Source organism: Podarcis bocagei, assembly GCF_964188305.1.
Source record: "Podarcis bocagei genome assembly, chromosome: 2".
Classification (NCBI taxonomy): Eukaryota; Metazoa; Chordata; class Lepidosauria; order Squamata; family Lacertidae; genus Podarcis; species Podarcis bocagei.
In genome coordinates, this window is record NC_138126.1 from 14,796,673 (window position 1) to 14,821,022 (window position 24,350).

Consider the following 24,350-nt stretch of genomic DNA (forward strand, 5'->3'; position numbering starts at 1 on the left):
ACTTGGAATGTGTCCTTGGACTCTGATATTGCTCTTGCTTGCTTGGGTGGGGGGATAAAGAGACATATCTGACTGTATGCAGAAAATAGCCTACTTTACAAAGGCAACATTGACATCCATTGCTCCACCTCCTTTTGCCTCTAGCCACACCCACCATTGGCCTGGGGACTTTCAGAGGTTGACCTGAAGGGAATGCATCCCTCAGGCTGTTAACAGAGTCCCCCACCCCTGCCCTATGTCTTGTCCCAACGCTATAGGGTTACACTTTCTCTCTGTTTTAGCTGCTGTAGGAACACCACCAAAGGCCACCACAGAAAAGGTCACCATCGTTCAGCTCAGCCTAGACCAGCTGTCTGTTTCTGACATCACCAGTGACTCAGCCCGTCTCTCCTGGACCGTCCCAACTGGGAATTTTGACTCCTTTCTAGTGGAGTACGAAGACGCAGATGGGAGGCCACAGGCGTTGCCTGTGGATGGGGCTTCCCGCACGCTCACTGTCCCCAACCTGGAGCCCTCCCACAGATACACCTTTAATCTCTACGGACTTTACCGCGGCAAGCGCTATGGCCCCCTGCCAGTGGAGGCTGTCACAGGTCAGCAGCGGATGAACTGGCTGACTGGGCTGTGGTCTTTCCCCTCCCCCACCCCGGACACGCTTTTCTCCTTTCTTCCTCAGGGCGCATCTGCAGCATCGGAAGAAGATGCACCTCAGCCTATGAATTTCTGTTCTCTTTCAGGCATACCTTTTGAGCTCTACACCTGAAGGGCCTTTCTTGGGTGGGGGGAGGAGAGAAAAACCTTTCTGCTCAAGTGATAGCCCAGTCCACAGGCAGATACAGTCTATACCTCAGTTCCCGAACGCCTTGGAAGTCGAACGTTCCAGCTCCCGAACGATTGAAAACCGGAAGCCAGTGTTCTGGTTTTTGAACATTCTTTTGGAAGCTGAACGTCTGATGAGGCTTCTGATTGGCTGCAGGAGCTTTCTGCAGCCAATCAGAAGCTGCATTTTGGAAGTCAAACATTTCGGAAGTCGAAATGACTTCCAGAACGGATTCCAAGGTATGACTGTACATACATTTTACATCTATCTTAACATTGAGCTGAAAGTTCCTTCTCCCTCTCCGTCACGAACCACTTTCACAGCCCTGTTTGACATCACCAGTGACTCAGCCCATTTGCTCTCCATTTATGGCAAGTTTAAATGGGCCCAGGTAAAAGGATTGCAGGTAATTTGAAATTGCAATGGGACCAACATATACTCTAGTTTGCTAAAAGTCTCCTAACGATTCTCATCTCCTTTAACAAACCAGAAATCCCATGTTTCTTTTAGCAGGGAAAACATGACTCTTAAAGGGCCTCAGTCTCCCATGGTATAAGATATCTGCAGCTGAATTTTCATAGTGCCTTATTCTTAAAAACGCCAAAAAAACCCAAAAATATATTTAAAATTGCTGCAGAAATGCAACAAGCTGAACATGGGCGTAGCCAGAGGGGGCAGCTGCTGCCCCACCCCGCCGATCAAGTAAAACAATAGAAATACTGACCAATCACATTGGTTCTGCCACCCTAATAAAGTCCTGCCACCCCCCAACAAAAATCCTGGCTTTGCCCATGAAGCTGAACCCAAAACTAGAAAAAGGAGAAATTGGGAGAAACCAGTTTGCAAAAGCAACATTGACATTCATGGCTCCACCCTCTTTTACCTCTGACCACACCCACCATTGGCCTGGGGACTGTCAGAGGTGAACCAGAAGGGAATTCATCCCTCAGAATGGTAACAGAGTCCCCCACCGCTGCCCTACATCTTGTCCCACCGCTATGGGGTTACACTTTCTTTCTGTTTTAGCTGCTGTAGGAACGCCACCAAAGGCCACCACAGAAAAGGTCACCGTCGTTCAGCTCAGCCTGGACCAGCTGTCTGTTTCTGACATCACCAGTGACTCGGCCCGTCTCTCCTGGACCGTCCCAACTGGGAATTTTGACTCCTTTCTAGTAGAGTACGAAGACGCAGATGGGAGGCCGCAGGCGCTGCCCGTGGATGGGGCTTCCCGCACACTCACTGTCCCCAACCTGGAGCCCTCCCACAGATACACCTTTAACCTCTACGGACTTTACCGCGGGAAGCGCTATGGCCCCCTGCCAGTGGAGGCTGTCACAGGTCAGCAGTGGATGAACTGGCCGACTGGGCTGTGGTCTTTCCCCTCCCCCCACCCCGGACACACTTTTCTCCTTTCTTCCTCAGGGAACATCTGCAGCATCAGAAGAAGATGCACCCCAGCCTATGAATTTCTGTTCTCTTTCAGGCATTTCTTGGGTGGTGGGAGGAGAGAAAAACCTCTCTGCTCGAGTGATAGCCTGGCCACAAGCAGATACTTTTTACATTTATTTTAGCATTGAGGTGAAAGTTCCTCTTCCCTCTCCCTCGTGAACCCCTTTCCCAGCCCCATTTGCACTACGTTTATGGCAATTTAAGTGGGCGGGGAGATAGAATATAGAGGATTTGAGGTAGCAAGGGGACTTGCAAGGAAAATTGGTGTCAGTTACCCCACCACCATCATTTTTCTTGCTTTATATACAACACAATTCTCTAGCTCCATGGTAGATCAAGTGTTTTGCATGCAGGAGGTTTTTGGCATAGATCTCCTGAGGAATCCTTGGCTCCCTTAACAAACTATAGCTCCCATGATTTATTTCAGTGGGGAAATAAAAGACAAAGTTGGAATAAGGAAGCTGTAACTGCACATTGCAGATGTGGGTTTTGTCATGCAGCGGAAGTTCAGCATTGAGGGCGCCCAGTCGCACTTGAGACGGAGTTTCACATGCTTGGGCCCACACCACATAATGTGGGGGATTCTAGTCGTTACAAGCTGTGAACCTGAGCTCTGGGGAATCACCACGACAGCCTTCCCCAAAAGATCTCGGTGATCAGACAGGGATATAAGGGATCAGTCAGTCCTTCAACAATCCTGCACCTAAGTTGTTAAGAGCCTTGTGAACTAATACATGACCCCTGAACTTGGCTCTCTAACATATGGGCAACCCATGCAAGCTTTTAAGCACTAGATTTATGCAATGGCAACAGTCTGTCCCCACCAACAGTGTAGCCCCAGCATTTTGCACTGGACCAGGCACCAGGGTAGCCCCACACAGAGCGCATTGCAAATACAGATCACCACGGCCATAGCTTTTATGCATTATTTGGGCGTCAGTCACCAGTGGTGATAGTTATTTGCAGCTTTGAAATACGCTGTCAAGAACTGCCCACTTGCATTTGCGGTATCTTAATCCGGTCCTAGCAACTAGTGAATCTGCAAACAGGTGATTTCTGCATCTGTTTCTGATCCACTTGGCATTCTCCAGCATCCCTAATTATGAGTGCCTGCTTTTTAGCCTTGCTGTTTGGGAAAAACAATGGGCGAGTTAATCTCATCTTACCTTTTGGTACAGCTCTTCAGTCTGTTCTATGCCTTAGGCCCCAAGGCTTAGGGGGAGCACACTGGGAGACATTTTGCATTCTTCTAATCATGACTTAATTTTTACAGGAGCAGAAGAGTTTCCGACTTCACTCTTCACCCCCTTTTTCTCTCCCTCTGTGTTTTAGCCTCGGCAGTGACGCCGCCACCACAACCCACCCTAGGGGAACTCACAGCCGTTGATGTTTCTAGTGATTCTCTCCGCCTCTCCTGGACAGTCCCCACTGGGAACTTTGACTCCTTCCTGGTCCAATACAAGGATGCGGAGGGGAGGCCTCAGGCCCTTCCGGTGGACGGAGGTTCTCGCGAGGTCACCATTTCTAGCCTCCTGCCTTACCGTAGATACAAGTTCAATCTCTATGGGATCTCTGGTCGCAAGCGGATTGGCCCCATTTCCACTAGTGCGGTCACAGGTCAGCTGAGGTCACAGCAACCATAATTCTTTTACAGGGGAAGCAATTTATTTCCATTCTGTCTCAGGAGCAGGGCCGTCACTGCGTCTCCATCTGCAATGCAGACCAAGGGTGCATGTATATATATACAAACGAAGTTGCCACTGTGCCCCAGAAGTGCGTTTCCCCCCCATGTCAGAGCGAATTATTCATTTCGATTGTCATATAGAATCATGGAATCATCGTGTTGGAAGGGACTCTTAGGATCACCTAGTCCTGCACTGCAGAAATATGCAACTTTAGCCACCACTTACGTTTTCCACGAAACCCAAAGCAATGCTTGCTTGAGGGCATTGTGGGAGATTAAAATAGTGGCTAGATCCATTTGCCAGGCAGTGTTGAGAGTGCCGGGAGGTTATAACTTTGGTTAAAAAACCAGAGGCCTTCTTATTGGTGTTAATTGATGAGGAAATTCAAAAAAAACGATGTAAATTTGCTTATGTATGCCACAACGGCTGCAAGAATTTTGATGGCCCAACGATGGAAGCAGCAAGAACTCCCCTCCCTTGAAGACTGGCAGATAAAGATGGTAGAATATATCGAATTGGCAAAGTTAACGGGAAAGATAAGAAACCGGCGCGATGAATTGTTTCTTAAGGACTGGAGCAAATTTATAATTTATTTGAAAGAAAATTGTAAATATTTGAAAACGTTTGCAGCTTTAACATGAAATGTTATGTAATGTGACATTAAGGAGCTAATTTACATATAAGAGGGTGAATGATAAAAATAATATTTAGTAAAGAAGTGGTTATAAAAATGTGAATGATCTGACCAAAAAAAATGGGGAAGTCAGAAAGAGGGAGGGAAGGAGGTCGATACTCACTTTGAGTAACATGGTAGTTAGGAAGTTTAGGTAATTTATGCGAAATTTAATTTTGGAAAACTTTTTTTTAGAAAAAGAGAGTGCCGGGAGAAAAGGGGGTGAAAATTAAGGGTGCGCGGTCAGCCGCTGAGCCTGTAAGGGCCCTGGCAATGATGCCAGGTGGTGATGCCAGCGCTGGGCAGAACACGACACCCTCTGGCATAGGTGATAAGTTGGAAGAAGCCGTTCTCTCTCTCTCTCTCTCTCTCTCTCTCTCTCTCTCTCATGGTGGCCATTGACTCCTTATTCTTCTCTCTGTTCCAGATCAACTGATGGTGAAGCCCACTCCAGCACTCAAGCTCGGAGAGCTAACAGCTGGTAATGCCATGCCAAATTCCCTTGACGTCTCCTGGACTGTGGAGGCCGGGGACTTTGACTCTTTCATCATCCAATACCAAGACGCTCAGGGCAAACCCCAGGTTCTCCCTGTTGACGGGCGCCTCCGCTCTCTCCACCTCCACGACTTGGCCCCGTCCCACAGATACCAGATCAACCTCTATGGTGTCTTGGGCCGAAAGCGTCTGGGCCCCATCTCCACCGAAGCAGAGACAGGTCAGCAACCATCCTTCTTTAAGACAGCCTCCCCCAGTCTGGAGGTCTCCAGGTTTGGGGAGGCATTTGTCCTAGACAAACGTGGCAGCATTCTCTCCAGGCTCACATTTCCATCTTGGCTCGAGGAACTGGATTTTCAGATGCGATAAACTTCCAAACCGCTTCTGTATCTTCATGTGGTTGTATCCAGTTACTTTCTACTCAGAATAAATCCAGGAGCATTAATGGACACAACTAACTTTGTTCTGTTAATATCAATGGGTCTACTCTAAGTAAAGGTAAAGGGACCCCTGACCGTTAGGTCCAGTCGCAGACGACTCTGGGGTTGTGGCACTCATCTCGCTTTACTGGCCGGCGTACAGCTTCCGGGTCATGTGGCCAACATGACTAAGCCGCTTCTGGCAAACCAGAGCAGAATGGGGCAAAAAGATACACCACAGGGTTAAAAATGTTGGCAAAGCTTTTAACGATTTTGAAACGAATTAATAACGCAGCCACATGCTAATTCCTATTTTGGCAAGCCCCCACCTCAATTTATTTTAGGGTTTAGTTTGCCCAAAGCCTCCAGAACTGTTGTCCCCTTTCAGAAATGGCTAGTATGGAAAGGGACCTAGCTCAATGGAAGAGCAGCTGTTACCAAGTCACTGTAAATCAGGGTTTCCAGCTCTTTTTTGGAGTATAATTCACATCATCCCTGACCACTGGTCCTGCAAAATATGGATGATGGGAGCTGTAGTCCAACAACAGCTGGAGACCCAAGTTTGGGAAACCCTGGATTAGACAATACTAGATGGACCAATGGCCTGACTCAGTATCAGCTACCTTCCCATGTTCCAAAAGTAGGGGGCACTTTGGGGTCAGCTTTAGGAGAAAACGCTTGCCGCAAATTGGAAAGTGTCACATGGAGTTTTGTTTGCTTGCTTGCTTAAAGTAAAATCACCAGGCCTGGAGGTGAAGCACCCATCTCAAGGCCAGCCAGATATCACAGAGTTCATTAACCAGTATGGTGTAGTGATTAAGAGCGGTGGACTCATAATCTGGTGAACTGGGTTTGATTCCCCGCTCCTCCACATGCAGCTGCTGGGTGACCTTGGGCCAGTCACACTTCTTTTAAGTCTCTCAGCCTCACTCACCTCACAGATTGTTTGTTGTGGAGGAGGAAGGGAAAGGCGAATGTTAGCCGCTTTGAGACTCCTTAGGGTAGTGATAAAGCAGGATATCAAATCCAAACTCCTCCTCTTCTTCTTCTTCTTCTTCTTCTTCTTCTTCTTCTTCTTCTTCTTCTTCTTCTTCTTAAAAGAACCTTCTGCCTCTGTCTCATCTCTTCTTTCCCACATCAGTTAAGATGTACATTCTCATCTCTTCCTCCTCTGTTTCGCAGCCCCACTACCAGCAACACCTGCTCCTCAGCCCAGCTTGGGAGAGCTCTCAGTCTCGGACGTCACCACCGACTCTGTCCGTCTCTCCTGGACTGTCCCCACTGGGAGCTTCGACTCCTTCCTGGTCCAGTACAAGGATGCGGAGGGGAAGCCTCAGGCTCTCCCAGTGGACGGAGGTTCCCGCGAGGTCACAGTCTCCAGCCTCGTGCCTTCCCGAAGATACAAGTTCAACCTTTACGGAGTCTCTGGTCGCAAGCGTCTGGGTCCAGTTTCTACTGACACAGTCACAGGTCAGCAAGGGGAGGTTCTAAATACCTTTTGCCAGTCATAATACATGGTCATGGGTATAGCTTAGAGGTATATCTGCTGCTCTGTATGAAGAAGGTCCCAGATTCAGTCCCCAACATCTCCAGATAGGGCTAGGAGAAATTTCTTGCCTGATACCCTGGAGAGCTGCTAGCCGTCAGTGTGGATACTACTGAGCTAGATGGACCAATGGTCCAACTCAGCATAAGGTAGCTTCTTATTTTCCTGAGAACCACCCTGGTAGGTCAAATGATTTTTTTCTCTATGACTTGACTCAGTATACAAGGCAGATTCCTTTATTCCTGAGAACCAACTCAGGACAGTTGAAAATTTTCTCTGCTACTGTCTGTTTCCTCAATGTCACCTCCAAAGGAGCCCTCAGTTGCTCCCAGCCTGAGGAGCTCCCTGCTCCTGAGAGCCTTCTGCTTCTCTTATCTCTTGTTTCCCCTATCCCTTAAGATGCCCATTCTCTATTTCTCCATTTTTCAGCTGTACTACCAACAACGCCAGCTCCTCAGCCCAGCTTGGGAGAGCTCTCTGCTTCTGATGCCACCACCGATTCCATCCGTCTCTCCTGGACTGTCCCCACTGGGAGCTTCGACTCTTTCCTGATCCAGTACAAGGACGCTGAGGGCAAACCTCAGGCAATCCCAGTGGAGGGAGCCTTCCGCACGACCATCGTCCCCAATCTGGTTCCTTCCCGCAGATACAAGTTCAACCTTTACGGACTCATTGGCCGCAAGCGCCACGGCCCCATCTCCATAGATGCCACCACAGGTCAGCTTCACTTGATGAGCTGGGGCCCTTTCCCAGGATTTATTTTCTGTGTCAATTCACGCAAATATAGTGGCTGAGCCCACGTGGGACTGTCCAAACCAACCTGGACCCTGTGACCATCATCCCTTCTTTGTGTGCCTCCTACACGAGGAGTCCAGAGGGTGGCAACACGAGTACGGGTCCTTACTGGTAGTTGTTCTTCTCTTTGACATCCCCACCAGATGTCAAAGAGAAGAACAACTACCAGACTTTTAGAAGACATCTGAAAACAGCCCTGTTTAGGGAAGCTTTTAATGTTTAACAGACCACTGTATTTTAATACTTTGTTAGAAGCCACCCAAGGTGACTGGGGAGACCCAGCCAGATGGGCGGGGTATGAATAATAAATTATTATTATTATTATTATTATTATTATTATTATTATTATTATTATTATTACTTTGGAGGCTCCCCATTTGTGGAATGCTCTCCCCAGGGAGGCTTCCCTTGCGCCATAATTACATATCTTTAGGCACTACAGTGGTGCCTCGCAAGACGAAAAACTCGCTAGACGAAAGGGTTTTCCGTTTTTGCGTTGCTTCGCTAGACGAATTTCCCTATGGGCTTGCTTCGCAAGACGAAAACATCTTGCGCTTTTTTTTTAAAGCCGCTTGAAGAGGCACTGTTGCGACGGACCGTGCTTCGCAAGACGAAAAACATCGCAAGACGAAAAGACTCGCGGAACGAATTCTTTTCGTCTTGCGAGGCACCACTGGTGAAAATGTTCCTCTTCAACAAGGCATTCGTCTGATTAACTTTGTATGGCTTTTTAAATGTGTTTGTGGGAGGGGAAATTATTGGTTTGTTTCATTATGTTTCATTATGTTCCCATTTTGTACTTTTTCTGTTGTGATCTTCAGATGAGGGGTGGTATACAAATTTAATAAATAATAATAATGTTCATTCTGCATTTGCAGGGAGTCAGCCTTTCAGTGTGGCAGCTCCCATGCTTTGGAACTATTGACATTAAGTCGGCACTATCGCTGTACAGTACAGTGGTACCTCTAGTTACGTATTTAATTCGTTCCGGAGGTCTGTTCTTAACCTGAAGCACCACTTTAGCTAATGGGGTCTCCCGCTGCTGCTGCGCCGCCGCAGCGCGGTTTCTGTTCTCATCCTGAAGCAAAGTTCTTAACCCAAGGTACTATTTCTGGGTTAGCGGAGTCTGTAACCTGAATTGTATGTAATCCGAGGTACTACTGTATTGTTTTAGACAATGCACTAACCCTGATGTCTATGTTCTCTCTTCACTGTTGAAGGCAGTATATGCCCCTGAATACCATTGGGTGGAAATTGCTGGTGGCGAGAGCACTCGTGCTTTCCGTTTCCCATAGACATCTGGTTGGCCACTGTAGGAACAGGATTCTGGGCTAGAATGGACCACTGGCCGGATCCAGCAGGGATCTTCTTCTATTCTTTTGATTCCTGCCCATCTTACATGCCACTGCCTGAAGAACCACCTACTGAATGATAAATAAGTTGATCACAGGAGCCAAGTTGGTGCTTACAAATTATTCATTTTTGTTCTTTCTTTCCTTGTTTTCTACTCCAGTTGCAGAATTGCTGGCTGCACCAACCTTAGGAGAACTCTCTGTCTCTGATGTCACCAGTGAGTCTGCCCGCCTCTCCTGGACTGTTCTAGCCGGGAGATTTGACTCCTTCTTAGTCCAGTACAAGGATGCTGAAGGCAAACCCCAGCAGCTGCCCTTGGATGGAGGCACCTATGAGACTACCATCTCTGGCCTGTCTCCTGCCCGGCGATACAAGTTCAACCTCTATGGGATTGTAGGGCGCAAACGCCTTGGCCCTGTCTCTGCCGACACAGTCACAGGTCAGCACATGGCTCTTTGGCATGAATAGGGCATTGGGAGTGGTGGTGTAAATTTGGTTCCGTTCACATGAAAAGCTACTTAATTTGCCCTTCCCAAAATGACACACAAAGCGAAACACAACTGATCTTCAAAATCTGCACTCTTCCAAATGTTGCAGTGTGTATGATACCAAAACAACAAAATAATGTGCACACAAACGTGCAGATTTGGGGGAAGTGGGAATAAAAATGTCTATGCTCAAGAAAATAACGTACGAAAATGTAGTTATGTTGGCTGAAATATACATTAAAATGTGTATATTAGGCAAAATTTCATACAAATTTAAGACCGGCAACAGCCATTTTGCACACATTCAGAGCACACGCAACCATGCACGTGTGCATTGCTGAGAGCCTGGAAACGGCAGGAAAAGGGGGAGGGGACTAGAGTGGGCATATACATGCGCCGCCATCATGCGCAATGACTTAGAACGCAACCGCTGTGCAAATTGGGTGTTACCTGTATGTGCATTAGGAAGTAGGCACAATAAAATGCAGGCAAATTCTCACACAGACTTTTAAAAAATCATTAGAAACTGATGCAGAAATTTGGAAAACCAAAAATTAGGGGAAATGGGAAACAGAGAGAAACTGAAAGTATCAAGTCTGTCCCTCCCTCAGCATGTGTCTGGCTATATTAAGCTATTTCGCATATTTCAGACAAAAATGTATATGCAGATCCATATAAAAAAAGGCTCAATGATCTCTTTTCAAAATGAACATTTACCAGGCCTGGTGCTAATACAGGCGATAATGAGGTAAATATTGGAAGCCTAGAGGGTTCTGCCAAGGTAGCAAAAACTGGGTCACCTGGGGGAGGGGCTTTGATTTTATTTGTATTTTTACCTGGTGTTGAACTACACTCACCAGCACCGCTGCCATTTAAATTTCCCTCAAGGCAATGCCTGCAATGCATTATCATTGCATTGTGGGAAAATTCCAGTGGTCCCTCTGCCGGTGAGTCCGGTCAACCAGGCCTCACCCTTCTTTGGCTGGCCCCACTATTACTGGGCCACCCTGCCCTACCTGCAGCTAGATGAGCTTGGCACCACTGGGGAAAGGAGGGGGCGAAGCAGGCCAGTGCTGCTGGTGGAGGGGGTAGGGGTATCAGCCGACGGAGTTTGCCCTGACTCTTGGTGCTGACCCCGAAGAAGCAGTTTGGGTGGAGTTTCATTCTATGTGTGAGATTTTGAGCAGGAAGTTAACAAGGGGGTGTTAACTGTTTTTCTTCCTATGGAGGCGAATTTGTGAAGCTAAGTTCCTCAAAAGGAGGGAGCGACTCCTAAGGCAGCTTAAGGCTCTAGATAGCACCTGCCCTGTCTCAGACTTGCAGCCTCAGCTGTGTTTCTTACATGTCAATTGTGAAAATCCCTGGCGGTGATGGAATTTGAACTCGGCACTCTGAGCTTCGAGCCTAATTTATTTGCCTCTGAACCCAGCATACAGTGGTACCTCGGGTTACAGACCCTTCAGGTTACAGACGCTTCAGGTTACAGACTCCACTAACTCAGAAAGAGTACCTCGAGTTAAGAACTTTGCTTCAGGATGAGAGCAGAAATCATGCAGTGGCAGCGCGGTGGCAGCAGGGGGACCCATTAGCTAAAGTGGTGCTTCAGGTTAAGAACAGTTTCAGGTTAAGAACTGACCTCCAGAAAGAATTAAGTTCTTAACCTGAGGTACCACTGTACTAGCTGAACACAGATTTAATTCCTATTTGTTTTTAATCTCTTGGCCTCAGCAGCTGCAGTGTCTGGCGAAGGCCCAGCGAAGCCCAGCCTAGAAGAGCTCTCTGTCTCAGAGGTCACCAGCAATTCCGCTCTTCTCTCCTGGACTGTCCCCACTGGGGACTTCGACTCCTTCCTGATCCAGTACAAGGATGCAGAGGGCAAACCCCAGGCGCTGACCGTGGAGGGAGTTGCTCGCGAGGTCACTGTCCCCGACCTGGTTCCTTCCCACAGATACAAGTTCAATGTCTACGGGGTCGTTGGCCGCAGGCGCTTGGGCCCTATTTCCTCTGAAGCCACCACAGGTCAGCAGAAGTCTTCTCTCTCTTTTCCTGTTTTAGGGGCAGAAAGGAGGAAGCAAATTCTCTCAGTGACATCCTCTCGCCTTCTAAGCTGTGTCTGCATCATCCCACTTCCATTTACAATTTGCTTTTTCCCACAGCTGCCACACATGGGGTCGACATCTTCATCAAGCTATCCACTACGTCCCCAAGGTCTCGTTCCTGGCCTGTCAATGTCAGTTCAGTCCCCACGAGTGTATATGTGAAATCAAGATTATTATTTATTTTTTTGCCCTGACATCCAGTACTTTATACTGACTTACGTTAAATTGCTCTTGCCACTTTACCGCTTGTTCATTCAGTTTGGAGAGGTCCTTTTGCTCACCCCTAACTCTTGATTGTTTAGAAACAAGTCAAAAAGCACAGGTCTCAATGCTGTTCCTCGTGGGACTCCACTTTCTACTTCTCTCCATTCGGAGAACGTTTAGCCTTATGCTTCCTGCTACTTAACCAATTAGAGACGTGGGTGGCGCTGTGGGTTAAACCACAGAGCCTTGGACTTGCCGATCAGAAGGTCGGCGGTTCAAATCCCCGCGACGGGGTGAGCTCCTGTTCCTCAGTCCCTGCTCCTGCCAACCTAGCAGTTTGAAAGCACCTCAAAGTGCCAGTAGATAAACAGGTACCGCTCTGGCGGGAAGGTAAACGGTGTTTCCATGTGCTGCTCTGGTTCGCCAGAAGCGGCTTAGTCATGCTGGCCACATGACCCGGAAGCTGTCTGCGGACAAACGCCAGCTCCCTCGGCCAATAAAGTGATATGAGCGCTGCAACCCCAGAGTTGGTCACGACTGGACCTAATGGTCAGGGGTCCCTTTACCTTTACTTAACCAATTCCTGATCCACAGAAGTTTCATGGACGTCTCTTAAAGAGTCTTTCATTGTGAGGAGGCAATGCTTTCTGATTTATAGGGGTGGGGCGTTTTGCCAAAAAAGGGTTTATTTTAAAATACGAAGGGGGAGGGTATACAGGCAAACTATTGGACTATGGTTGTGCACACAATTAATGATTTACAATGAGGCTGTGCTGTTCTTTTTCTCGGTATGGATCAAAGCTGGCTTGGGGGGAAATGCAGTACCTGTATTTCCTAAGCAATGACAGGAAAGATATAGGATAGATATGGATCAAGGCTCACTTCATGTGTATCTCTCTACCCAAACCAGCAGCAGGAGCGCTCTAGATGCAGAGTAAATTGGAGTGTGCACACAGCTTGAAACTCGTTCTCTCCTTTTTCTTATTCCCTAATTTCCCATTTCCTCCCTCCTATAATGGATGGTGTTATAAGCAGCTGTGTTGAAGGAACTCTGCCACAAATGCACATTTGCTGCCTTATTTGTCTTTCTGTTATCTTGCAGGAATTTTCTCCCATCAGGATGTGTTAGTCTGTCTGTGCTTTCCTCCCTGTACTTGATAGCAAAATGATCCTGGTGGTTCCTTTCTCACAATGGCGGGACCTTTACCCCTGTTCCCACTCCCCATTTTTTGTTCTAGCTGAAGCCGAGGAAGACAACAAGGAGGGAGAAGAAGACGAAGATGATGGAGAAAGTGAGCCTAGCTTGGGGCAGCTCTCAGTCTCAGAAGCTAACAGCAATTCAATCCGTCTTTCCTGGAGTGTCCCAACCGGGAATTTTGACTCCTTCCTTGTTCAGTACGAAGATGGAGAGGACGAGCTGCAGACCATGCCTGTGGACGGTGGTTCCCGTGAGGTCACAGTCTCTAACCTGTCTCCTTCCCAGCGATACCGGTTTGACCTTTATGGACTCTCTGGTGGCGAGCGGCTTGGCCCCGTATCCACTGATGCTTCCACAGGTCAGCAGTGCACACACAAGGCCCTTCTTGCCCAACCCCTAGAGAGAAAAGTCACATCCACAGCATACACTTCAAGCACTATCACCCTGGGAACTGTAGTTTAAGGGTGCTGGGAACTCTAGCTCTACGAGGTCAGCACTCTTAACAAACTGCAGTCCGCAGGATTCTCCATGAGTGCTAAAGTGGTCTAGTAAGTGCTTTAAATGTATGCTGTGGATGTGACCAAAGCAAATTGACTGTTCACTCCTCTGCTGGAGGATTTACACTGTTTTCCATTAGATATGGGATCGGGGAGAAAGTCCATTCAGTTTGCATTCGGTAGTGAAACTACCGAAGTCTCACTTCCCTAAACAACATGCAAGCCAAAACATAGCCAACCTTCATAATTCACACTTCTATGGATTTTAAAGAGGGACGTGGGTGGTGCTGTGGGTTAAACCACAGAGCCTAGGACTTGCCAATCAGAAGGTCGGCCGTTCGAATCCCCACGACGGAGTGAGCTCCCGTTGCTCGGTCCCTGCTCCTGCCAACCTAGCAGTTCGAAAGCACGTAAAAGTGCAAGTAGATAAATAGGTACCACTCTGGTGGGAAGGTAAACGGCGTTTCTGTGCGCTGCTCTGGTTCGCCAGAAGCGGCTTAGTCGTGCTGGCCACATGACCCGGAAGCTGTACACCGGCTCCCTCGGCCAATAAAGCGAGATGAGCGTCGCAACCCCAGAGTCGGTCACGACTGGACCTAATGGTCGGGGTCCCTTTACCTTTACCTATGGATTTTAAACCCAACCAGTGTGTACAAGAATGCATATACTGGAGTAAAGTGTGGGTAAAATTTCACATACTGTGTTGTGAAAATACCACACAAAAATTGCATTGTGTTAGGGGAAATTGCACTTGCAAAAATGTGTATATGAAGAGAATTTTGCACTAAGATGCAGATGAATTTTCATGAGGATGTTATATACTTTTTAAAGAAATGAATTCGCTCCATCCTTGTCATCATTTTGGCTGCTCTTTCCTGAACCTTTCACCACTTTACAATGCTCTTTTTAGGTGACCAGAGCCTCACATAGTATTCCAACTTATTTAAAAACCCTGCAACCAGGATCAATAAAACTATGCCTGTCTAAGTATTTTCCTGTTCCTGAAGTGCAATCTACTGTACAATTTTGCACACCTCACAGCCAGAAGTTGGTTGATCACGGAAAGGGTGCTCCGCTAACATCTACTGTTGACTTTCTTTTTTTTTTTTTACAGCTCCGTTGACACCAGTGACGGAGAGGGGGGAAAGAGGAACGCCACCTCCAGGGTCTGACTTTGGGCAGCTCTCTGCTTCTGACGTCACCAGCGACTCTGTCCGCCTCTCTTGGGATGTCCCCTCTGGGATCTTTGACTCCTTCCTGGTCCAGTACAAGGATGCTGACAATAAACCACAGGCACTGCCTGTAGATAAGGAGACCAACTCTGTTGTGATTTACTACTTGGTGCCTTCCTACAGATATAAGTTCAACCTCTTTGGCTTGTCTGGACGGAGGCGCTTTGGCCCAATCTCAGTCATTGTTGTCACAGGTCAGCAGAGGAGCTAAAAATGGATGCCATTCTCTCTGTAATTTCAAGACAGCTGTTTTCTCTGTCCTCTGTTTCCTCCCTCCGCTTTCCCTTTCTTACTGCTTTGGTTGCAGATCTCTTTTTCAGAAAACGAACCAGCAGGAAAGTCCATCTTTCCTTGCATCAGGCCTTCTGTCTGGCAAGATGGTGACAAAGGAAGTATAAGGAACAGCAGCAAATACTATTTCAGATACTATTTAATTATTACTATTTTTTTAAAAAAAAACATCCCAACAGTTTACATAAAATGTTGTCAGATATTCATCAGTAGCAATACAAGCAGACTTCTGAAATGGAAAACGTAATAAAATTATCAAAATATAGATTAACTTTTCAAAACAAATGTGCATCATATAGTTTACATGTCTAGGAAGGCTGCCTAAACAATAAGATTTTTAGCAGGTGACAGTGACAATGGAGGCGATTTATTGAATATTTACAGACAAATTGTAAACAGCTAAAAAAAATTGGCAGGATTGCTGTTATAAACTGCAGCTACATAAGAGTATATTTTTTAAGAAGATAAATAAATGAGAAAGTTAATTTAATTTGGATATGCAGAAGATATTAAAAATAAATTTAAGGAACTGCAGAAAGGGGGAAGGAAGTCAAGTTTTAAAATGTCAAAATGACTGTAAAAGCAATGTATATATCTGAAAAGTATAAATAATTTTTTTAAAAAAACAGTACCTATCAAAAATCAATAGGCAGGGAGTCCTAAAAAGCAGGTCCTGCCACACAAATATATCAATTTCTAACAAGTGCAGAATGTAAAAGTGTCAGTTCCACATAGTGGGCACATATGGGGTAAGGTGGCCCTCAAAATAAGCTGGTCCCAAGAGCAACACATGGGTCAGATTCATCCACTGAACAGAGTATTATCTTCAGCTGGCAGATCCAAATATAGATAGATATAGATATTGAGTTGTAGCCAATGAAGTCATTTCATTAGCTCAAAGAACTTCCCCTTGTGCAGTGGGCCTCCTCCCTCTCTCTCTGGACGTTCTCCGAAATCTCTAGAGCAGATTTGGGAAGGTACAGTGTGAGAACATAGCAGAAGAAGAACCTGCTGGAAGTCCTTGTGTTAATGGGACAGCTCCGTTAGGTGCCAGGCATGGTTACCCACTCCCCATTTCTCCAAGCAGTGAGAAATTCCCTTAGTTTTAGTTCCCTTCAAATGAGGGAGTACTGGAAACATGTGGGGTCGTATCCAACTACGTTCTACTCAAGAGTAGACCCACTGAAATTAATAGCCTTTAGTTATTGTTGTTGTTTAGTCGTTTAGTCGTGTCTGACTCTTCGTGTGACCCCATGGACCAGAGCACGCCAGGCACTCCTGTCTTCCACTGCCTCCCGCAGTTTGGTCAAACTCATGTTGGTAGCTTCGAGAACACTGTCCAACCATCTCGTCCACAGTCGTCCCCTTCTCCTTGTGGCATCCATCTTTCCCAACATCAGGGTCTTTTCCAGGGAGTCTTCTCTTCTCATGAGGTGGCCAAAGTATTGCAGTCTCAGCTTCAGGATCTGTCCTTCCAGTGAGCACTCAGGGCTGATTTCCTTAAGAATGGAGAGGTTTGATCTTCTTGCAGTCCATGGGACTCTCAAGAGTCGTTTCCAGCACCATAATTCAAAAGCATGAATTCTTCATCAATCAGCCATCTTTATGGTCCAGCTCTCACTTCCATACATCACTACTGGGAAAACCATAGCTTTAACTATACGGACCTTTGTTGGCAAGGTGATGACTCTGCTCATGCCCATTAATATAAATAGTTCTGCTCTGAGCAGAACTAACATTGGGTTCAACCCATGCTGTCCTTATTAAGGATGGGGAGAATAATAGAACTGTAGAGTCGGACAGGACCTCTAGGGTCATCTAGTCCAACCCCCTGCAATGCAGATTTGACCCTACCTCATTTGCACTTCCCAAAGCAGCACCGCTAAATTGTCATGAGTGTTTAAAATGTGCAAACTGCCACAGAAGTCTGGAGAACTGAATCCAGGATTTGGAAAATGGGAAACTGAGAGACACCAACAATAACAGATTTGTCTCTGGTCCTTGGGATGTTTAGTTTGATTTATTTATTGCATCTATGTGTAGTGTACACTCTTCCTCTGGTAGAATATCTGAAGACCAATGCCCACTGCAATGTTATCCCAGCATCGGTCCCTCACTTGTCATTTCTGTTTTAATTCTCGCAGCAACACAGCTAAAGAGAGATGAGGTGGATGCAGAGGAATCTACCGGAAGGGAACCTCGCTTGGGCCAGCTCTCGGTCTCGGAGGTCACCAGCAACGCTGCCCGTCTCTCATGGAGCGTCCCTGAAGGAAGCTTTGATTCTTTCTCTGTCCAGTACAGAGACGCAGAGGGAAAGCCACAGGCACTTCCTGTAGGAGGGGGCTCCCGTGAGGTCATTGTCTCCAACCTGGTCCCCTCTCACAAATACAAGTTCAATCTCTATGGTATCTCTGGAAACCAGCGTTTGGGACCCATATCGGCCACTGCTGAGATGACAGGTCAGCAGCACCTCCGGGAGAAATTGAAGGGGCTGTGTCCTAATGATTGCACCTCCACACTCTAACTGATCTTTTCCCCATTATTACGTTTTATTAGGTCCCTAAAACCCTCGGGGAGGATCAGTGCCTGTCCTGCTGTCTTTCTTTCTTTCCTGCTTGTTCCTCCCCTTATAGGGCAAACAAGCCACTGCCCCACTGGACTCCGCCTGTCCTCAGCTACCCCCACCTGCCTGCCTTCTTACACCCACCCCACACGGTGGCACAAGCTGTCAGCTTTCTCCTCCTCCTTAGCTTTTGCATTGCTCTTGTCTCACAGGGCAGGAAGAAGGATTGGAACAAATCTAGAATTCATTGGCTCTGCTTGTCATTGCCTCTGGCTCCACCTACTGTTGGCCTCCTGCCTTACGCACCACCAAACCCAACAGATACCAGACACCACCATTTCTGGCTTGCCCCTCTGATGTCTGGCTCCTCTCTCACCCCACTCTGGTGCAGTTGGTCAAGCCTTGACCACTTCATTTTGCAAGGAACACACTAGCATGAAGCCTTGATAGATCACTATCAAGAACCAGTGTGGTGTAGTGGTTAAGAGCGGTAGACTCGTAATCTGGTGAACCGGGTTCGCGTCTCTGCTCCTCCACATGCATCTGCTGGGTGACCTTGGGCTAGTCACACTTCTCTGAAGTCTCTCAGCCTCACGCACCTCACAGAGTGTTTGTTGTGGGGGAGGAAGGGAAAGGAGAATGCTGGTCGCTTTGAGACTCCTTCGGGTAGTGATAAAGCGGGATATCAAATCCAAACACTATTTCTTCTTCACTGTGCAGCATACAGACACGCCATATCTAGCCCTAAAAATTCCTGGCAGCTTGCATGTAGATGTGGGAAGTTTCCAACTGCATGTCACAGTTTCCCAAATTTCCCTATCGTGCTAGCATGCTTCCCCGCCTCTCCTCCTCCTAAAGCTGGAGACACCTGTAAAAGGCGAGAAACATCCATTGCAAACATACCCCAGCAGCATTCTCTCCCTCACCATCTTCGTTTTAACTCTAGCCACAGATCCTGACGTGCAAGCGGTGGAAGGAAAGGTGGAACCTCGCCTGGGACAGCTCTCGGTCTCGGAGGTCACCAGCAACGCTGCCCGTCTCTCATGGAGCGTCCCCGAAGGAAGCTTTGATTCTTTCTTTGTCCAGTACAAGGACGCAGAGGGAAGACCCCAGACACTTCCTGTAGGAGGGGGTTCCCGTGAGGTCGTTGTCTCCAACCTGGCCCCCTCTCACAAATACAGGTTCAATCTCTATGGCATCTATGGAAACCAGCGTTTTGGACCCAACTCTGCCAATGCTGTGACAGCAGGTCAGCGGCAACTCCTGGAGAAATTGGGGTGCTGAGGAGTACTAATGATTTCACCCTCCCTATTCCTTAACTCAACTTTTCCTCTTTAAAAGGTTCTAGGTCAGCTGCTAGTTTCTGAAACCATCTGTGGGCGGATCACTGCACGTCTATCCTTCTTTCCTCATCATCTGCTCATTCCCCTCTCCTGATAGGGTTCAGATCCACAGAATGCATGAAAATTTCATAATGTGGTTTTGGATGGGCACAGAAGTCAGCGTCCTCTGATTCACAGCATCTGTGTCACACACACACACACACACAGAGAGAGAGAGAGAGAGAGAGAGAGAGAGAGAGAGAGAGAGAGAGAGAGAGTTTCTTGACCTTGCGGTTTAACATAGAAGCTTACCGAATGCATCCAAATTTTGCAATTGGTAGTGTCAGAAATGGAGCCCCTCTCTATTGAGGAACTAACTTCCCCTCAACCTGAACTTGTGCCCTTATTTGCTGGAACTTCTGGGACCTGACTGTTTCTATACTGAGTGCGGTTGTTTGCTTGGATTTAGCTTCAACTGTTTTGTTTTAAATGGTGTTTTAAATTTGTTCATCAACCACAAAAAGTATACTGTGGCATGAAACGCTAATTTACGGTCCCATGCCGCAGCATTCTTTCTGTGGGCAATGAACAAATTAAAAACACACTTTAAAACAAAACAATTGAATCAATACCATATCCAAGCATACAAGATGCAGCACATTACAGCTATAACTATACCATTCTAATCACAAGAGGGCCAGCAGTCTCATTGGAGATGGATGGGCCCTTTAAAGTCTGGTCCAGCCCAGTTCTGAATGGGACAGGACTGAATCCATCCCACCCCTTTCCTGTATGGATTATAAAGCAAAAATCTTTTAAAATCTCAGAAAAGTACAGAAATTTAAAAGTACTTGTTCTGAGGCAGCCTCTGTTCCTCTGAAATGTATTTATTTCTTTTTAAAGGGTAATTAAGCCACCCACAAGGCTCCTTGCTGCCACATTCTTTGGATGCAATGCAGCAAGTCCCCTAGAAGCAAGAGCTGGGGAAGAAATTGGGTTCAGTTCTCACTTTAATCTGAACCTACCCAATTCCCACCTTCTGAAGCAAGAAGCAAACAGAAAAGCAGCCATCCTTTGAAACTGGCACTTCTCCAAATTTTGCGAAGCAGTTCTCCAGCCAAGCAATGCATTCAAAAACGCATAAAGTGTGCATTATAAATGCATATATTAGTGAAAATGACATAAAAATGTGCATTAACAGGAAATACAAATATCAGGGGGGGGGACACTTTGCAAAAATACATTGATTAGGTGAAATTGCATAGAAAAATGTGTATTTTTATGTTTTTAAAGCTCAGACAAACACTTTAACATAATATAACTATACAGACAAAGATTTTTTTAAGTTAAAAAAAGAAAAATGTGCATTTTAGGAGACAATTGCACTAATATGCTGATGAATTTTCATGAGGAGTTTTTTTTAAAAAAGCGAAGGGACACAGAAACATGGAGAACTGAACTGAAGATTGAAAAAATGAGAAGCTGAAATTGATAGATTGGTCCATTGCTGCTTGGGAGCAACGGCACTTGGTGATGTTCTGTCACTCCCAGTGGGATATCGTATAGGGAAAAACATGGGTGACCTCGTATAAAAACAGATGCATACAGTAGGCATGATTTGCATGGATTGTGCACGTGGAAATTTCTCCTCTCTGCTCTTTGTGTCTCAAGCATGAAGGGAGCTAAAGGTAGAGGCCTCCACCAAAAAACCACCCTGACCTCAAGGTTGTTTTCCTTCCTAGAAGCTGTATCCCAACTTCCTCCACTGTCTTCCTCTATCTTCTTATAGCTCCAGAAACAACTCCACCAGGTGAGGAGGAGAAGAGGCCCGAAGAAGCCGCAGGCCAAAGAGTTCAGCCCAGCCTTGGAGACGCCACAGTCTCTGAGGTCACCCCAGACTCTCTTCTCCTCTCCTGGAACATCCAGGAAGGTAGCTTTGACTCTTTCCTCATCCAGTACAAGGATGCTGCAGGGAAGCTCCAGGTGTTACCTGTGGACGGCACCATGCGCTCCCTCCACCTCTACAACCTCATGCCGTCGCAGAGATACAAATTCAGCATCTTCGGAGTCTCTGGCTCTAAGCGCCTTGGGCCTGTCTCGACTGATGCTGTCACAGGTCAGCAGAGGCTTCTTCGTAGCTCCCTGGATGCCTTTGACTTTGGCCACATTGACACTGCAATCACAAAGGCTCCCCCCTCTATGAGTTGTTGGTGTTTTAAATGACAGCTCCTGCATCCTTAACAGGTGCAGGGAAGGAATGTGAAAGGGAAACTTTTTCCCCAGGTTTGAAATAGAGCAAAGAGGGCAGAAGGGCACCTTGGTTTTCAAAACAACAGTCTTCAGAGAAGGGTCTCCAGGGTTTCCACTTTCATTCATTCATTCATGCAAACAATTTATATACCGCTAAATTATAATTAACTATGCAATAAATTTGGTATAACAACAACAACAACAACAATAATTTACTATTTATAACCGCACCCATCTGGCTGGGTTTCCCCAGCCACTCTGGGCGGCTTCCAACAAAGTATTAAAATACAGTGGTCTGTTAAATATTAAAAGCTTCCCTAAACAGGGCTGCATTCAGATGTCTTCTAAAAGTCTGGTAGTTGTTTTTCTCTTTGACATCTGCTGGGAGGGCGTTCCATAGGACGGGTGCCACTACCGAGAAGGCCCTCTGCCTGGTTCCCTGTAACTTGGTTTCTCGCAGTGAGGGAACTGCCAGAAGGCCCTCGGCACTCAATAAGAATGAGTTAAAACTACAAAATGAGAGGTCCATTAAAAAAACCCTTCAGCAGGCACTGGAAGTTCAAGAGGGCTTGCTTGACATCAAGTGGAAGGGGGTTCCACTGATTTTGAGCCCATAATACAGAATGCACAGCTCCCGGTGGATATGAGCCTTGCATCCGGGCTGCAGGGGACCTCTAATGGTAACTCACCCAAAGGTCTCAGGGATTGGGCAGGAATATAGGGGATTAAGTGGTCCCTGAGGTTTCCTGGAACAAAGATGTTAAGGGAATTGTAAATTAATGCAAGAACATTGAATCTGGCTTGGTGGCATATGTGCAGCCAGTGGAAGCTCTTGAGTACCAAAGTTATTTGCCCATCAACTTTCTAGGTGCAGCATTTTGTAGCAGGTGGAGCATTGACATGCTCTATTGTTGGAACTCTCAAGGAGATTTTGAAAAATAAACCAGAAAATTTAAAAGCTAGGATATTTAGCAGGATATGCACTGATCAGAAATGAGTCAGTGTGGTATCTCCAAAAACTTTTGCAGGCACAAGAAGTGTTGAAAGCTCTGATTGCTCACATCCACATCAAGAGAGCAAATCGCAAATGTGCAATAAAAAGGGGTGTCTGGACGGGGCCCAAACCAAAGAACCACTGATAAGTTTCTATGGAACCCAAGCATACCTTTAAAATTACCGTATTTTTCCGTGTATAACATGCCCCCGTGTATAACACGACCTCCAATTTTAAACTTGAAAAAATTGGGAGAAATATAGTCTTATACATGGAAAAAATACAATATTTGGTCCAATGCACAGTTATTAAAAGGGGCACCAATCACCCTACACCCACCCCCCAAATTATGGTTCAAATCCGTCTCCACTTACCAGCTTCCTCTCCTGATTTCAGTCCAGCTGGTTGACATTCTCCATTGTGTTTCTCCCTGTTGAGCTATCTTGACAATTCTTTTTTTAAAAAAAAATAATTAACAGCACTTTAGGCTTTCAGCTTGTGACAAGAACCTCTTCGTTTTCTGCTCCACACCCTTCTTTCCCCCTCTAGCCCCAGAACCAGCGCCAAGCGAGGAAACTCAGCCCAGGCTCGGAGATCTCTCTGTGTCCAAGACCACCAGCAACTCCGTCAGCCTCTCTTGGAGCGTCCCTGCAGGCTACTTCGACTCTTTCCTTGTCCAGTACAAAGACAGAGAGGGCAAGCCCCAGGTGCTGCCCCTAAACGGTGATTCCCGTGACGTCACCGTCCCCAACCTGGCTCCTTCTCACCGATATAAGTTCAACCTTTATGGCATTTACGGACACGAGCGTCTCGGTCCCATTTCCACAGATGCTGTCACAGGTCAGATGGCACCTTCGCTGGGGGGGGGGGGCAGGGGTCCTTGGTTTGGAAGCTATGGTTCTCCACACACACACACACTTTCTTTCCTTAGCGGAATGGCGGCAGCTGCATTATGAGAAATGTAATTCAAAAAAGAAAGAAATCTGCCTCTCACATGAATTGTGACTTCAGCTCAACAAACTATTCTTTCCTGCGAAATCCCTGTACTGTACTATTGTTGTTTAGTCGTTTAGTCGTGTCCGACTCTTCGTGACCCCATGGACCAGAGCACGCCAGGCACTTCTGTCCTCCACTGCCTCCCGCAGTTTGATCAAACTCATGCTGGTAGCTTCAAGAACACCATCCAACCATCTCATTCTCTGTCGTCCCCTTCTCCTTGTGCCCTCCATCTTTCCCAACATCAGGGTCTTTTCCAGGGAGTCTTCTCTTCTCATGTCTTCTCTGTACTATTAACTGTATTTATATCCCAGCCTTCCTCCAAGCAGCTCTAGACGGTCTGCACAGTTCCTCCTTCCTTGCTTTATCCTTCCAAGGTGGGCTAGGCTGAAAGATAAGGGATCAGGGACCTGAACTGGGTTCTCCTTGCTCCATGGCCTGGCAGTCCTAACTGCGCTCGCTCAGTCTCTTTTTCAGACCCCGTTCACTCAGAGAGCTGTTTAAAGTGAAGAGGGAAGAGGAAATACTGCCTGTTCTTGTCGGTGCCATTTGCCACGAGGTGCACTCCAAGCACCAGCCTGCCAGGAACCGGCTAGGCACGCTCTCTCAGGGGGCACAGCAACAAACGCCCGTTTAGACCAAAGGCCTTGGCTTTGCTCCAGCTGCCCCACCTGAGTCTGCAATGGGGTGTATGAGTGGGAGACTCGCAGGATGGAAAGCTCCCTCATGAAACGATTCCTCCATGTAGAAAACTAATACGTCAGCTAGGCCCAAACCCTTGTCCCTGACACATGCCAGTTTGCGGTGTGGTAACTTGCAATGTGCACACATTTTACTTGTACACATTCAGCTTTACGTGCTTGGCAAAAATAATAATAATAATAATTAAGGCGTCGGGGGGGGGGGAGACTTTGGCAGTCTCACCTGCCCATGCACTTTGACTATATGCAATTTTGGCTTTAGGCGCTATCCCCAGAACGT

At 46.9% G+C, this 24,350-nt stretch overlaps 1 protein-coding gene across 19 annotated transcripts in view; it reads left to right on the forward strand.

Moving 5' to 3' along the window:
* Positions 1–24,350, forward strand: part of TNXB (tenascin XB) — a 119,118-nt gene that overhangs the window by 70,450 nt on the left and 24,318 nt on the right. For 6 of the 19 annotated variants that reach the window (XM_081181683.1, XM_081181695.1, XM_081181698.1 and 3 more), the window contains 14 exons: positions 282–593; positions 1,847–2,158; positions 3,602–3,886; positions 5,055–5,342; positions 6,724–7,011; positions 7,517–7,804; positions 9,396–9,674; positions 11,452–11,742; positions 13,265–13,582; positions 14,836–15,147; positions 17,389–17,703; positions 18,754–19,056; positions 20,919–21,245; positions 22,923–23,213. In XM_081181683.1, coding sequence (XP_081037809.1) covers positions 282–593; positions 1,847–2,158; positions 3,602–3,886; positions 5,055–5,342; positions 6,724–7,011; positions 7,517–7,804; positions 9,396–9,674; positions 11,452–11,742; positions 13,265–13,582; positions 14,836–15,147; positions 17,389–17,703; positions 18,754–19,056; positions 20,919–21,245; positions 22,923–23,213 — 4,209 coding nt within the window. The remainder of the gene's footprint in view (positions 1–281; positions 594–1,846; positions 2,159–3,601; positions 3,887–5,054; positions 5,343–6,723; positions 7,012–7,516; positions 7,805–9,395; positions 9,675–11,451; positions 11,743–13,264; positions 13,583–14,835; positions 15,148–17,388; positions 17,704–18,753; positions 19,057–20,918; positions 21,246–22,922; positions 23,214–24,350) is intronic. The other 13 variants (XM_081181689.1, XM_081181691.1, XM_081181696.1 and 10 more) reach the window with 12 other exon arrangements.